Here is a 16,928-nt window from a genome sequence, read left to right as displayed (position 1 = left end):
GTTTAAATTTCATTTGCATCCCCGACAACAAATATGAGATTTTAATTTCTAAAATCACATGTCTTTTAGTGGCAAGTATTTCGTAAATCGTTGGACATGGTTTTAGTACAAGTAATTGTATTAAAATATTTTCCCTATGGTAAAAACACCGGTAAAATAAGTGTATTATTTCGTATCGTGTAGTGAAGTATTTTTTAATAGATTATCATGTATTGTAGTTAGTGGCGGACTTGGGCTTAGCCCTGGTGGGTCAAGTGACTCACCAGGCCCAAAAAAAAATTTTAAGTTATTTTTTTTTAAAAAAAAAAAAAAAAAAAAAAAAAAAAACTAAAATCAGTTTTCCCCAAATGACCAAATCACGAATTGATTTCAAGCCCTAGCCTTCTTCAGTTCTTCTCTTCGCCAATTCGCCTCTTCCCTTTAATCCTTCATCAATCATCTCCAACTCCAATTCGCCTCTTCGCTAGTTCGCTTCGTCTTCCTCTTCGCATAATTTCAGGTTAGTAGATGCATCTTTCGGCTTTTTTTTTAATTTATTTATTTAATTGTTGATATTACTTGTTAGTTATGAATTAGTAATACTAAATTTGAACCCTAAATCCCTAATTGTTCAATAATCAACTCAATTTCAGAGAATTTTGCATTATCTGAAATTCTGAATTGTGAATTTGTGAAATGTTTGACACTTTGACAGTGCTCTTCGCAACTTCGCTAGCTTGCTCACGCCTCCAGTGCTGGCTGTGCTGCTGGCCTGCTGGCTGCTGCTCGCCTGCTGCCCTGCTCCACTGCTCCACTGCTCTGTGCTCTGTCCTCTGTGCTCACCGCTCTTCGCTTCGTCGCTTCTTCTAAAGTCTAATCTCCTATTCTCATTTTGCTAGTAAGTTGATTTCTAATTTTTAGTTTAAAATTCTAATCTTCAATTTAATTCAGTCTAATTAGTTAATTCTATTAAACTTTGGTTGATTTTGTTGTTGTTTGTTTGGTAAACTTTGAACCTTTTGTTAATGTTGTTGGGTTTTTGTCTTTTTGATGAAATTTGAACCTTTTTGACCATGTGATTATGTGAATTGTGGTTTGTTTGGTAAAATGATCTTTGTAAATAATTTTTATGGGGAATTTTGCTTGATTTAGTTGATTATTTATTCAAATTTCAGAATGAAGAGAAAACGCACTCCAAATGAAATGCAAAACATTACTAGCTTCTTTGCTAAAAAGAATCCTACTTCAACTTCTCTTCCACATCCAACACAAAATGAACAAACTATATCTCCACCTCAACAAAGTGAACAAACTATATCTCCACCTCAAGAAAGTGAACAACATTCATCTCCATCTAATTATTCAACTCAAAATTTCCCTCAAAATGAACAAGGCCAATGTTCTCCTAATGCCCCAATCTTTGGTGAAAGATTAAGTGAACATGAATTTGCTAATCTTCCACAAGATCCAGGAAAGAGGAGAAAGATGAGTCAATCTCATAAAGATGATAGAGATTTAGTGAGAAGAATTTACATTCAAAGAAAGCCTTGTCAGCCCAAAGACTTTATATTTCCTCAAACTTCTATTTTTGGCAAAAACCGTCGCTTTTGTGCTAAGTGGTTTGATACTTGGACTTGGCTTGAGTATAGTGTGGAAAAGGATGCTGCCTATTGTTTCCCTTGTTATCTATTCAAGGATGAAAATTCATTTGGAGGTGATGCTTTTGTTAGTGATGGTTTCAAATCATGGAATCGATCGGATTTAATAAGAAAACATGTGGGTAAGCACATGAATGCACATAATAATGCAGTGTTAGCTATGGATTTGTTCAAGAAGCAAAAGTCAAGCATCACACAAGCCTTGACAAAACAAACCGCTGAGAGTACAAATGCATATAGGAAGCGACTTGAAGCTTCAATTGAATCAATCCAATGGCTTTTACTCCAAGGGTTGCCTTTCCGTGGTCATGATGAAAAAGAAAGTTCCTTAAGAAGAGGTAACTTTCTTTCACTTTTATCCCTTATTTCCAAAGGTAACCCTGAATATTCTAAAGTTGTTTTCAAAAATGCTCCTAGTAATTGTCAACTTACTTCTCCAAAAGTCCAAAAAGATATCATAAATGCATGTGCAAAAGAGACAACTAAAGCAATGGTTGAAGATATTGATGGTGGTTTGTTTTCTATCCTTGCTGATGAGTCCGCTGATGTTTCTGACAAGGAACAATTGGCTCTTTGTTTGAGATATGTTAATAGAAAGGGAGAAGTGTGTGAGCGTTTACTTGGTATTGTGCATGTTGTAAACACTGCTTCTTTGACTCTCAAAACTGCTATTGAATCCTTATTAATGGAGCATTCTTTGTCTTTCTCTCAAGTACGGGGTCAGGGTTATGATGGGGCAAGTAATATGCAAGGTTCTATTAATGGCCTTAGGACTCTTATAGAGAATGAGTGTAAAGAAGCTTATTTTGTCCACTACTTTGCTCACCAACTTCAATTGACTCAAGTTGCACTTGCTAAAAAGAATTCAGATTGTGCTTGGTTATTTGTTGATGTACTTGCACCTCTGTTGAACTTTGTGGGGGGTTCACCAAAAAGGAAAGAGTTTCTTCGTGAAAATCAAGCTCAAAGTTTGTGGATGCTTTGTCTCTAGGTGAACTTGAAACGGGTTCAGGTTTAAATCAAGAACGTGGATTAGGTAGACCTTGTGATACTCGTTGGGGATCTCACTTCAAGACAATCTTGAATGTACTTGATTTATTCCCTGTAATCCTTGGTTCTCTTGAGGATATTGCAAAAGTATCTGATACAATAGATTCTAATAGAGCTCAAACACTTACAAATCTTCTGATGTCCTTTGATTTTGTGTTTGTGGCAAACTTGATGGTTAGTATATTTGAGATAACAAATGCTTTGAATGTGGCCTTACAAAAGCACGATCAAGACATTGTGAATGCAATGGCCATGGTTAATGTAACCAAGACTAATTTGCAAAAAATGAGAGATGAAGGATGGGATTCTCATATGGAACAGGTCATTTCTTTTATTGGTGACTATGACATTGCAGTTCCAGATATGGAGGCTAAATATGTTGTTCCCGGGAGGAGGTTGTTTCGAGGTAAATGCCCACAAGTGTCTAATTTACATCATTTTTGAGTTGAAGTTTTTTTTGGTGTCATTGATCTTCAATTGCAAGAACTTGAAAATCGATTTCCCAAAATAACTAAAGAACTACTTGTGTGTATGTCTTGTTTGAGTCCTGTGGATCGTTTTTCTAAGTTTGACAAGGAAAAATTGATTAAGCTTGCGAAATTCTATCCTAATGAATTTCCAAGTTCAGAATTGATAGTCTTTGGTCATACACTTGAGAGTTACATTTGTTCTGTTAGAGGAGATGAAAGGTTTTGGAATTTGAAGGGTCTTAGTGAGCTTTCAATCAAATTGGTTGAAACGGGATTGTCTGAAACTCATGATAGGGTCTATTTACTTTTGAAGTTGGTGTTGCTTCTTCCTGTCGCAACGGCAAGTGTGGAAAGGGTATTTTCTGGCATGAAGCAAGTGAAAGACAAACTACGAAATAGCATGGGGGATCAAATGTTGAATGATTGTTTAATTACTTATTTGGAGAATGATTTGTTTTTGAATGTTAGCATGGAAGATATCATGAATCGATATCAAAACATGAAAACTCGTCGAGAACTATTGTAATAAGTTTGCATTACTATTTAGTTGTCTTTTGTAGTATTATATGAACATTTGGTTGTATTTTGTACTGTTTGAATATTTGGATGTATTTTTTAGTACTATTATTTGGTTGTTCAATAATTTTTTTTTTACATACTTGATTATCGATTGTGACCCACCAGTCGGAAATTCCTGGGTTCGCCACTGATTGTAGTCCGTTTCAGATTCCGAAATGTAGCCGATTGAACAGTAAAGTTGTTGTAGTCCAATCAATGTATGTCGTTAAATCACCTTTATTGTTAACATACCTTAAGGAAATATTTCAATCATGTGATTGCATGTTTTGCCTGTAAAGTGGTTTATAATAAACGACCTATATTTGCTCTTTAGTTTATGAGAAAAAAAAATTGAACCCGATCTTGTTGAACAAACGTGATTAATAATATTCATAAGTAGGATAATTTTTCATCTAGTAAATATAACGTCTGAAAGATAATTGCTTTGGAGTTGGAAGATATCCTCTGGCCTTTTCAACGACCTTCACCTTGACAGTGAAATTATTGGAATTAGGATTTAGCTCATCGAGATATAACCGTTCCGTTTTCATCCTAAAAAAAAACGCATTATGTGTTAGAAATATAATGTTTATACCATATTATAATATTTTGGTATTTTGTAGGTATTACTACTTATAAAAACCATGCGTTTTTTATAAAATCTAATGCAGTGAACATGTTAAAATTTTATAATATGTATGAAATTCACACAAATAGTAGTTGCGTAAATTGTACATATGTTAAATGGATGAAGAAGATAATACGTTTGATTATTTTTCTCGTCTATTTGTACCTTGTAATTCAACCTTGCACGAATACTATAAGCCTTGTTGCCGATTCGTAGGATTCTTTTGCTAGTGTTTCGAGGAGAAGTAAAAGTAAGTTTATATTTTTTTGTGATTGTAATGATAAGTTTAGCTAATGATGAAGTTGATGTATTTACATATACACATATATATAGTGTAAAATGTAGCGGCATGCAAATAACCAAAACATTAATAATTATCTCTTTTTATAAAAGAAAGGAAATTTGTTGTTAAATATATTGCAAATTAGTTTAAATTTATTTTTTAAATGTGAAAAAAGACTAAAATACTTGATAATATTGAACATAGGTAAATGTGAGAGTAAATTTGAACACATCTAATTTTATATTTAAATTTTATCAATAAAATATCATAAGAGGTCGTTTTTATTCTATCAATAAAACATCTAATTTTATATTTAGATTTTTTTTTAGTGTTTTTGTTATGTAGCATATGATAGCTTCATTTATGAATTATAAATTTTATTTTTTCAGAATACTGATTTATTATCATATTCGTTAGATATTATACAAATTAATTAAAATAAATGAGATTTTGAAATGATTTTTTTGAATCTAAATCTTTTTACACGCATATCAACACACGTAATTGTTTTCTGTACCCATTGAATAGTCTAATCTCTTCGATCCTTCTCACTCCTCCTCCTGAATCGTTATTTCATCCATTATTTAAACCACTCTGTTTTCCTATTTTCTTTATACTCCTATTCTGCCTTCATCTTAACATATTTTTTTTTTTATTCTATATTTTAGTAAAAGGCCGCCCAAAAGAAATTGTTCTGCTTTCAGTTCGTTGTTCTCTCACAGTAGGTACTTGTAAATATAGCATCTTTTTTAAAATAATTCGGCTGCCGATGGATATTCAGGCCAACTTTGTGCCTGATTATGAAAAAAGATGCTATTTTTCAAGTACCCGGTGTGAGAGAAACCTTTCAGCCATATAGCACGCTTTATTGATCTTACCCCTTGTTTTTTTTGTTTGGATTTTTAGAATGCGTATAATTTATACTATAGTAAATACATGACGTTTGGCTTTTAAGTAATATACGTAATAATTCTTGTAAAAAAAAAATAATATGTAACAATTGTTTGCTATAGATACGTCTAGCTGTTATATGTACTTGCAATTGTATGGTTGCTAATAAGGTTCTAACATCAAATTATCTTTTCCGTTCTTCTTCATTCACATTTCAACTTACTCATTTATCATTTTTTGGTTAGATCTGATAAACACTTTAGAAATGGCGAGCACTGATAGTACTGCAACTTCGGGAGAAGTTTTTAATCATCCTGCGTGGAAGCCAACGGTAGGGAACTCTAATAAGGAGAAAATTTTAAGTTTTGTATTGTATTTTGCTAGCACGACAAAGAAGATGAATAGTCATTTAGAGATCTTGTTGCGAAGCACTGCAAACTCGGAGAAGAAATTTGAGAAAGGAGAACAAAATAGCAAAAGAAAGGGATATGCTGTTGATGCCGGAAGTCATGCAAAAGTGATTATTATTGATTCAAATGAAGCTGTAGAAAAGCGTGCAACGACAAATATACTGATAGCTAGGGAAGTAGGTGAGGGTGACAAAGTGTCCGATTCAAAATTCTGATAACGGGAATTGCAATGTTTAAGAGAAAAATTGTAATTTAAATTTGCAGCAATGGATTTCAAATACTAACGTTCATTTTAATTCTATTTTTTCTAAAAAAAAAAAGTGAAGCTATATTAATAATAGTTTTATGAAATAACGTGTTTTCTATCTCTTAAATTTCAATTGTTGTTTTATTAATTACTTATGTTTGATGTAAACGTTTCAGTAATTAGTATCATCTTAGAAGTCATTTTCGAAAAAAAAAAAAATTAAAATTTTGGATAAAGCACTTCATAACCTCCGTTGCATAGTTTATGCCGAAGAAATTTAAAATTGTTGTAGTGGATATGTTACCGAGTCATGGAGTTTTAAGCGAAATGCAAGTCACGATGCTTAAAGGTTGAAAAGACGGACTACAATTATTTTTTTTTCTGTCCCTTTTTTTTTGTTTTTGTTTTTTTAAGGTTAATTTATAACAGTTACTCCGGAAAATTATTACATGATGGTAGCAAATAGCCGAACACATTTACATATTGCCTCAAATTTCCAACACTTTTTCATCTTTAAGGGCATCCGGTTTCGTCATATTGACGAGACCGAGGTATAAGATTCAATATCCTAAGTACGGTTACTGAAACATAGTTTTAAGCTGAACGCTACATCCGATATTCCAATTTTACACAATCACATTACAGTATAATACAATTAATTTACAAATATCACTTTTTAATTCACTACATGATCTATTTTATATTTTTTTATAAATATTATTTTTCCCTTTTGTATTCGAATCCATTAATAAAAATTAGAATATATTATTTCATTAAAGTAGAGGCTGAACGAAACAAATTAAACTGAAAGTATTATCTTTAAAGAAGGTGTGTAGTCAAAAAACTGTCGACGAATTTAGCCGAAAGTGTCTGTATGTCATAGCCGAATATTCGTAATAATGCCGAAACTTTAACCGGCTGAAATTTAAATAATATTCAAATATTTTTAAAGTTTTCCCCTTTCATCCTAATTCTGAAACGAACAACTATGGTGTTTAGTATTTATAATCCGAAGCAAATTATATTAAACTTTCGATCTTTAAGCGTTATTATTTAAAATAGTGATTTATTGAGATGCAGATGACGAAATAGGTTGATAGAGGACAGAAAAAATGATTGCTTAAATAATGAATAAAATGATTACATTAAGAGGAGCGAGAAGGTGAAAAGGTAGGGTGAAGAGATGTGATTTGACAATTCAATTAAAGAAGTCAGTAGATATTAAGTACCGATGCACTGTTATTAACTAATATGACTCATTCTTTGGGAATCAACATCTATAATACAGGTGCGTTGAATTTTTTTCCTTTTGAAAATTACCCGCTTTTAAAATTTCCAACACTTATCTTTTCAGCCCTAATCAAATGCGTATAAATACTTTGTTAACTGTAAAGACTTTTCATAAATGTTGGAAATCATCTTCAAAAAAAAAAAAAAATTCGAAATCTTGTTTACGATATACCTAAACGTATTCTTATTAATTATTATGTTCTCTTTTTCTTTTTTTTACAGTCTTGTTTATGTTAACACATTCACTATGTATCCCGTAATAAAGTATACCTTATTGTTTTCAGATTTATTAACTGTTTGTTTATTATTTTACGTGTAAAAAGTGATTTAATGTCGTTTTGGGAAATGTGATTAAACAGGATCTTATTCGTTCCAAAATAAGTAACGACTGTTCATATTGGATATTAATTTTTTTTTGGGTTTTTCTACGTTATGACCCCGTTTTTCGCTTTTTCTACGTTGTGACATGACATTTTTGATTTTCTACGCTGTAACCCTAAATTACCAAACGTTTCTACGTTGTGACCCTGCCGTTAAGTTGACGTTAGTGTCTGCCGTTAAGGTAATGGGAGTGCGTACTGTTAGGATGTTAGGCTGCCTCCCTCCTTTCTTCTTCTTCTTGTTTGACTGAGATGAGCTGCCACCCCTCCCCCTCCATTTCCAGCGACCCCACCTCCTTCGTCAGCCACCCCTCCCCCTCCATTTCCAGCGACCCCACCCCCTCCCCTTCCCCATCCCCACCACCACCCAAAGCCAAACCTTAGAACCACCATCCATAACCACCAGACAATCGCGACCATTGCCCCCTTGACCATCTCCCTTCCCCCACCCTAGCCGGACTCTCCTGCCCTGGTTTCGGCCCGCCGCCGCTCCCAGACCCATCCCCTTCCCCTCGTTGGCGCTTCCCCTTCCCCTCCCCCCTAAACCACCGAAACCCCCACCACGAAACCCCCCAATTCACCAACAAAACACCACCGATCTGATAGTTTCAAAAAAAAAAAAAAATTATCTGATTTGTTAAATAATTCGAGCAAGCAATTAACCACAGACTCCGATTAAGTTGATGCAAGGCGGTTGGAGGTTTTATGCGGTGGAAGGAGGGTTTTTTTTAGGGATTTTTCGGGGAAGGGAGAGGGGTTACGTGGTGGATTTTTGGTGGTTAAGGGGCGACGCTTGAAGTTTCTGGGCGGTTGCCGGCACAAGGGGGGTCTAAGCGCGGCCGGGAATGGGGGCTGCGGCGGAGGACTGGGCGTGTGGAGGCAGGGAGGTGGCTGACGAAGGGGGTGGCTGGAAGGTGGATGACGGAGGGGGTGGCAGTGGGTTGGCTGGAAGGTGGATGGACGGTGGTTGGGCCCCACTAACGGAAATAGTTAAAGTTAACGGAAGCAACTAACGGCAGGGTCACAACGTAGAAACGTTTGGTAATTTAGGGTTACAGCGTAGAAAATCAAAAATGTCATGTCACAACGTAGAAAAAGCGAAAAAAACGGGGTAATAACGTAGAAAAACCCTTTTTTTTTAAAAAAAAAAAAATAATGAAGCAGTTAAGAGTGGAAGTTATAAAGGTAATGGGAAGTTATTTTTTCAAAAATAAGTTACGACGTTCACATTCGATAATGACTGCCTTCATATCTGCAGTTATTTTATCACGTGTAAAAAGGATTTAGTGTCGTTCCGAGAAATATGATTAAACAGGATCCTATTCGTTCCAAAATAAGTGACGACTGTTCACATTCGATAACGCCCGACTATATATTTACAGTTATATTATCTTGAACACTATTCTGCTATTTTGTGTTCGTCACTATCATCCTTTAATTTAATACCCTTTCAATTAAAATTCAAAGTATGAGTAACATTATTACTCCCGTAGGAGAGACAGATTTCATTAGTAATCTACATGATACAATATTGTGTCATATACTCTCGTTTTTATCAACAAAGTCTGCTGTTAAAACATGTGTACTATAAAAAAGATGGAAGAAAGTATGGACTCAAGTTTCTGTACTTGATTTCACCGATGTACCAGAATATTATCGCCCATTGTGTGACGAGGCAAAAATTTGTTACAATAACTTTGTGGATAAGGTTCTAGTTGAGAACAATACATCTTATCTACAACGTTTCTGTTATGAATTCTCTTGTGATGATGACAGTGAAAGATACGAGTCATGGTTGAATTCTGCAAAGAGACGTGAATATTTTGAGATTGATTTGGATTTTACTTTGGGTGGAAGTCGAAGTCATAGGTTTATAGAGTTGATTTACGGAAAGAGAGTAACGGTATTGAAACTAACGGGTGTGAAAATCTGCGGTACTCCAGAGTTTTTTCATCTACCGTGCCTTAAGGTTGTCCACCTTATTAAAGTAAAGTTTAACGGGAATGACTATATGAAGAGATTGACATCAAATTGTCCATCTCTCAGAAAATTTTTTATCAAAGAATGCACTGGTTTGGACGATCTATTGTACGTGGAGTCTCTGACATTAAAGTCTTTAGAAATTTGTGATATCGTGAGTCAAGCTCTAGGAAGATCTCTGAGTATTAACATTAAAGCACCGAATCTCGAGTACCTTAGTTTCGATGATGAAGTAACACATTATATGGTTGATAGCCTGGACTTGCTTACTCAGGCAAATCTTAATCTTAGGGACAATTTTCCGGTCAGAGTTAATGAATATGGAAGCAATTATGATACTTATCAAGATATAAATTATCTTATAAACAAAGCTTCCAAAGTTGATTCTTTGAGGCTTAAAACTTCCGAGGTAAGTTTATACTTCTTCAATTTTTTTGTATAACATATGATACTGACATATTGACGTAGCTTATTGCGTACCTTTAAACTGATAATATTCGTTTAATTTTGACGCAGTTTTTCATCAATGAGAGAGAGCTACCAACCTCCGGAAACTTGACTCGTTTGGAAGTGAAGGACGATGGTTGCACCTACGAGTTACTAAAACAAACTCCTAAGTTAAAATCGCTGATATTCGAGGAAGTAAGTACATAAGAATTACACCTTGGTTTATTTTCCTTTTGTAACCTAAATTAAATCAGTTTTAATCTAATCGTGTCTAAATATTTGGTATTTATTTCGCAGGTCGAATGGATTGATGACTCTCTAAGTTATTTAGCCGAAGATGGTTGTATATCAAGCCTTAAACATATTACAGTCTTCTTGGACAATGTATGCCAAGTAAGTCTTGTCGCGTGTGTGTTAAAGGCTGCAACAACTCTGGAGGAGATGACTATTAATCTGTGTTGTCCGGAAATCTCCGAGAGACGGATATTACAAGAGTTATTTGCTTTACCCAAACCATCACCGTTCTTCGGATTTGAAGTTGTTTTTGTAAAAGAAATAATGGATCCTCAAACAAGCCTGTTAATCAATTAGATGTAGATTACTATTTTACCTTTTATTTAGTAACTACATTAATATTTAAATGTATATATATGTTAAATATACTGCGGTCTCTCTCTTTTTGTTTTGTTTTTTTTTTCCCCTTCTTAAAATATTCATCAAATATTCTGCTTTACTTATTAAAACTATACATATCACCATTTGTATTATTTCGTGTATAATTAGCATTTTGTAGGTACATTACATTAAGTGATTACATTAATAGGACCGAAAAATTGAAAAGGTGTAGTGAAAAGTTGTGATTCGACGATCTAATTAAAGTAGATAATCAGTATTAAGCACCGATGCACTGTCATTGACTAATATGACTCAATCTTTGGCAATCAATGTCTATAGTATAAGTGTGTTGCATTTTGACTGTTTAGAAAATAAAAATGATTTGTGATCAAATTTGTTTGTACAATTGCCACAGTCAATCATTATTTTAGTACATTTACCCCCAAACCAGTGTCTAGTTCCTCTATTTACCAAGTCTTGTTTGGTGTATTTGGTGAAGAATTCATTTTATAAGTCGAATACTTAACCAGGAAAACTGTGAATGTTGAGGTATATTCAGAGTCCTTCTCACCATAAAAAGACGTAAGAGTATATAGTTTATTTATATCGTATGGAGTTGTATAGGCTCTGTTCTGTTGACTTTATTTCTGCTTATTTCAGGGTTAATAATTTAAAATAAGTTTAGACGAAAGGTTAATAAGTTCAGAGAAGATAATAGTTCAGGAAAAATAAGTTCAGATAAGTTGTGATAAAGGTTAATCAGGGGCTACTCAAGGTTAATTTATAACTAAAGTAAGTTCTAATAAAGGCTAGTAAGTTCAGATAAGTTCAAATAAGATCAAATAAGTTCAGATTCGCAAAAATCAGGTGTATAAAATACACCTTTATAGGAAATTAATCAGAGCCTTTAGAGGAGAAATTACCGTTTAGATGGTCTAATGGATAGAAAGCGTTGAGTAGAAGAGGAAAGGTCAGGAAAAAATAGAAAAGGAAAATACGAAAGGGCTAAATATGTATGAGTAGAAAAATCGGAAGACTGTAATTAAAAACTAAAATTAGTCTGAATTATTTTATTATTCACTGGGGTACGCTGAAAGCGCTTATGTACACAGTTATATCTAAAAAGAAATTATTCGTCTGAAATAGTGTTCATCGGCTGTCTTTAAGAGGTTTAAGATTAAATTTTAATGTCGTTTTTTTTTTCGGGGAGTTATAGAAACAATCAAACAGTTATCTGTACCCGTACTTGTAAGGTTTGTTCGTTACAAGTTTCAGCAGATTTAATACAGGTTTTTGTTAAAATGAATTAAAATGGTAAATAAGAGGTAATAGGTACTAAAAAGTTACGAAGACATAAATGACGAAAAATTACCATCACGTAATGTCAGAAAAACACAAAAAAAATCTTAACAATTTGCATAAAATGTGATTATCATTCATAATCATGAAGGTATCTCGTAAGACATGTATCTCGGATTACGTAGTGGCTTACATATTACAAAGGTAAGTAACGCATACCCTTAACCGTCACCTGAACTATGGCTTTTCATAATCTATAACTCTTAAAATTTGAGGAATTCACCCCCCTCTATAATTTACATAAAATGTAATAATCATCTATAACCATGAAGGTGTATCGAAAAGCTTGCATTTCAGCCGATGTGTTATCTTCCAGTATAAACCAGATGCCGCCCCGCCTACTTTATCCTTCGGATATTCCAAACGTTTTTTATTGTTCGGCTCCAAAGGTGGAGAATTGCCGACTATCTTCCATTAGTTGCTTAAAGTTACAAGCTCCATATTCCTGCAACTCTAATAACTGCTGATGACAATCTCAAAACCTTTCCCGTCCACAATGGTACTTGTAAATATAGCATCTCTTTTAAAATCTAATTACATTGTTTTGGTAGTATCATCTTTGAATTCCGATAACTATTTTTCGGTTTGTTCCTTTTTAGGCGTTAATATTTTTTGCTCTGTCACTAATTTCTCTCTCTTTGTATAATTCCCGGACTATCACATCTTTCTCTCTCAAATTTCTCCACTCCTTCCTCTTTCAAACCCCCTCCTCAATCTGTAATCAAAGTAGAAAGGGAGAAAAAAATGTGCATTAACATGGATCAGTTATTTAATGTTTAATGTTCCGCTATTTTGTAGCATAAGTCAAAGGAGAATGGAAAAAAAAACGGAAAAAGTTTAACCTAAATATCACCAAGTTGATAAATTTCTGGCGAACTCATAACACCAAAACGATTAAACACCCTAGATTCTGAACTTATTACGACTCTTAATAATTCCAGAACATAGATTCTGTATAAATAAAATGGAGAAATTTTTAAGTCTGAAGGAAAGAGATGAATTCATTAGAAATAAAACAGAGAGAAAGAGGATTTTGTTCTAAACTATAAGATATTTCGTAATTAAATTGGAAAAAAGCTGAAAACTGACGACCAGAATCTGGAAAACAAATTACAAACTGCTATGTTAACAAATTTTGAAGTGTAAAAAGCGAAATAGGTGTATAGGGAGTAGAGAGAACGTCTGCTTAAATAATAGATAAAGTGATTAGGTTAAGAGGAGTGAGAAGGGGAAAAGGCAAAGGGCAGACCTGTGATATGACAATTCAATGAACGAAAACAAGTACCAATGCATGTATCTGGTAATAGAGATGCAGAAAATTACTTTACAGGCTGGAAAAGGTGCTAACATAAATATACGAAATTATTCTGAAAAGAATTTATCACAATTTTATTATATCTAGTACGGATCTAAATACCCATTCTTTTTTTTATTTTACCGCTATTTCTCTATTCGTCCGTTTTGTAAATATTTTATTTTAATTTTAAAAGTATTGTCCTGTTTCCTTCTTTTTTCATGTATTAACTTAAAATTTTTACTGTAAACGTAAATTTTTTAAATAAGATATAGATCAATGTTAAGATAAGCTATATTGAATGCTAATCTCGAGTTTAATTGTTATTCGTATCTAGATTTGACCATTATAATAAATTAAGAATTCTCGTTAATAAATTTTTCGTAGTTAGTTTAAATTTACAGAAATCTATACTTGATACTGGCCGTTGGATCTTCGGATTTCATTATAGGAATAGCCTTTTTTAGGGTTCTTTATTTTTAATAAGATTACAAGAATAGCCGTTTGTTCTTCTTGGAACTTTGACTTCCATTTTTTTTGCACAACGTTTTTTTTTTCTTTTTATATATAATTAGAATATTGTACAAGGATTTTATTTTATATATGATTAAAGTTATCAGTATGCCCTTGTTTTGGACTTGACTATATCTTTGGTTTCAAAGTTGTTTAAAAAATTGCGAATTCATAACACCACTTATTGATTTTAAATTTTCTTCAGCTAAGATAATCCAAAATGTTAACCTATTCCGTTATATTTTCCCGTTGTACAAAGATTCGATTTAGGCTGATTCGCTCCTCTGTGGTTTATTTTGTAATTTTTTTAAGATATACTAAAAAAAGTAAGACAAAAAGGTAATCAACTAATACAAAGATGATGATGACATAAATTACAGGAGATTATCATCAAACACTGCCGTAGACGAAAAAAAAAGTTCTCAGTAATTAGAATTAGAAGAAAATGTAATAATCATTCACGATGATAAAACATGTCAAAGAACACGGGTTTCAGCCGATATAATGTATTTGCGTTAAAAAACGTCGATGAAGGTATGCTGAAGATCACATGTTTCGATTTTTGAATTACTGACGAACCCGCTCCTTCTCCTCACACACTTTCCTTCGGCTGCGTTGGTATCGGCTCCTCTAGTTTTTCTACCTGCCCTTCCATTCTCTATCTTCTCCGCATTCTGTACTTCCTTTCTCTTTCCTTCTCCGTAAATATTTAATATCTTTCTCTTTATTCCATGAGCAGCGAACCTCTCGATTTATCTAAACTTCCCATACCTTCTCGATTTCTCATTTTCGCTCTTCCTTCCCTAATCTAAAATCAAAAATCAACAACCCCCAAGAAACCCAATTGAATTAACAAAATAAAATTGTAGATTTTTTTTTATTGAATTTGTACAGCACTGTAGATACTGTTCCTAAGAGAAGGAACTATTCATAAGGTATTCCCTCTCTTTTCTCATGAGAAATATGCATTAGGTCGTAATACTACTATTTGAGTGCCAACTTGAGAAGCATTATCATGGATCACTGCATGCAAAATGTATTTATTCTAGCCATCAAAGTGCTTTCGCACTTTGTCGGTAAAAAAAACATCGACATTGAATACTTGTAAATATAACATCTCTTTTCAGATCTAATAACACCATTATGGTGATATCAACTTAAGACTTTGATAACTAATTTTCGGCTAATTCCATCTTATTTGTAAACATACTTTTATCCCATATCTAAATTCTCTTATGCTCCGTTTAATTCATGAACTATGTCATCTTTTTTCCCTCAAATTTCTCCAGTCCTTTTTTAAAATCTCGTTATTTTTTTTATATTGGTGGCGAAATCCTTACGAACGGATGAATATAAAAGTTTGAGAGAAAAAAGATGAAATAATTCGAGAATCAAATAAAGAGAAAGAGGATTTAGTTATATTTCAAACCAAGATTTCCTTTTTTTTCATATAAGATGGAAAAAGCCGAGAATTGGTTGTCGAAATCTCTTACTTGTATAATTTTAAAGTATTTGATCTACGTTTTGGAGATAGTGGACTCTGTTTTAGGTGTTATTGGTTTTAAAGAACAAAATTTTGAGATGTGGATAATGAAGGAGGTGGATAGTAAATAGATAAAACGCTTGTTTAAATAATAATATATAAAGTGATCAAGTTAAAGAGGACAACGAGGTAAAATAGGGGAGTGAAGAGACACGATTTGACAATTCAATGAATGTAGACAGTAGGTATTAAGTACGTATGTACGTATTAGGTAATAGGAACGCATGTGGACAGTAGGTATTAAGTACCTATGCATGTATTAGGTAACAGGAACACGTAAAAATACACTACAAATTGTAAAGGTGTTAACAAAGTATCTAAATATTCGGTAACTATTTATTATTTGTTTTTTTTTTGGGTTCCAATATTTATCGGATACGAAGGATAGTATTTCATTTTGTAACTATATTTCCATTACTCTATTATCAATGGAAAAATACGATTTAAATTAATGTTCAGATAAGTTTCACTGAATAGTTTTAATTTAAACTGTATTTAAATAATTGTTTAACGTAATTATTTTGGAATCTAAGGTAACTATAAAGAGGTCGTTACATTGAAATGTAATATGTGTAGAGATGCAATTTAAATTACGTTATTTAAAAGAAGCTTTAAAAAAGAATTTTTAATATAGATAACTAATAAGCTATACCTATGCAGAGTAATTAAATCTATATAAAAATTAATGAAGTGACTGGATCGACATGAGTTAGAATGTGAAAAAATAAAGTGAATAATCGTGATTTAATAATTCAATTATTGCTGAAAATTATGTTCAAGTACACATGCACGTATCTTGCGAATTGAGATACGTATAAATAAAACTATAAATGCACAGGTAATTGAAAAGATTTTCTACAATTCTGGTAAAGACGAGAAATTATATTCAGGAATAATTTATTAAATCTTACTTAATAGACATATAAAACTATATTTATTAAATACTACTTTTTCTTTTTGTGTCTATCTTTCCTTTTTTTTCTCTCTGGTTTTCTATTAATATATTCAACAGATATTCTATTTTATCTTTCAAAATTACAGTTACAGAAATTGCTTTTTCATGATATGTTTCACAAACGGTTTTTCCTAATTTTCTTATACAAAAACACGACTATCCGCTAATTGGTTTGTTACTATCTTGACTGACAACTCAAAATTCACTGATCAACTTGGAATCTAGGAAATGGTCGAAAATTTCGGCAATGACAAATGTTTATGTCACGTTTATTCGCTTGAAATTTTTGTAAATATACTATTTATGTAATCAGATCTCCATTTTTAAAAGCATATATGTATACTTTGTTCGGCGAATCTACAAAAAAATAATATACGA

At 32.8% G+C, this 16,928-nt stretch overlaps 2 protein-coding genes across 2 annotated transcripts; both read left to right on the top strand.

The window, feature by feature from the left end:
- The first annotated feature begins 1,464 nt into the window (after nucleotides 1-1,464).
- LOC110729919 (zinc finger MYM-type protein 1-like) lies at nucleotides 1,465-6,142 on the top strand. Its single transcript, XM_021909712.1, has 4 exons — nucleotides 1,465-2,605; nucleotides 2,650-3,093; nucleotides 3,139-3,582; nucleotides 5,763-6,142. Exons 1-4 carry the CDS (start codon nucleotides 1,465-1,467, stop codon nucleotides 6,140-6,142), a joined length of 2,409 nt encoding a protein of 802 aa, XP_021765404.1.
- A 2,547-nt stretch (nucleotides 6,143-8,689) lies between these two features.
- On the top strand, nucleotides 8,690-11,552 carry LOC110729918 (F-box/LRR-repeat protein 13-like). Its single transcript, XM_021909710.1, has 5 exons — nucleotides 8,690-8,796; nucleotides 9,441-10,233; nucleotides 10,341-10,466; nucleotides 10,569-10,664; nucleotides 11,547-11,552. Exons 1-5 carry the CDS (start codon nucleotides 8,690-8,692, stop codon nucleotides 11,550-11,552), a joined length of 1,128 nt encoding a protein of 375 aa, XP_021765402.1.
- Nucleotides 11,553-16,928: the final 5,376 nt, after the last annotated feature.

This window comes from Chenopodium quinoa, unplaced genomic scaffold (assembly GCF_001683475.1).
Source record: "Chenopodium quinoa cultivar QQ74 unplaced genomic scaffold, ASM168347v1, whole genome shotgun sequence".
Classification (NCBI taxonomy): domain Eukaryota; kingdom Viridiplantae; phylum Streptophyta; class Magnoliopsida; order Caryophyllales; family Amaranthaceae; genus Chenopodium; species Chenopodium quinoa.
This window is presented reverse-complemented; position numbering and strand designations above follow the sequence as displayed.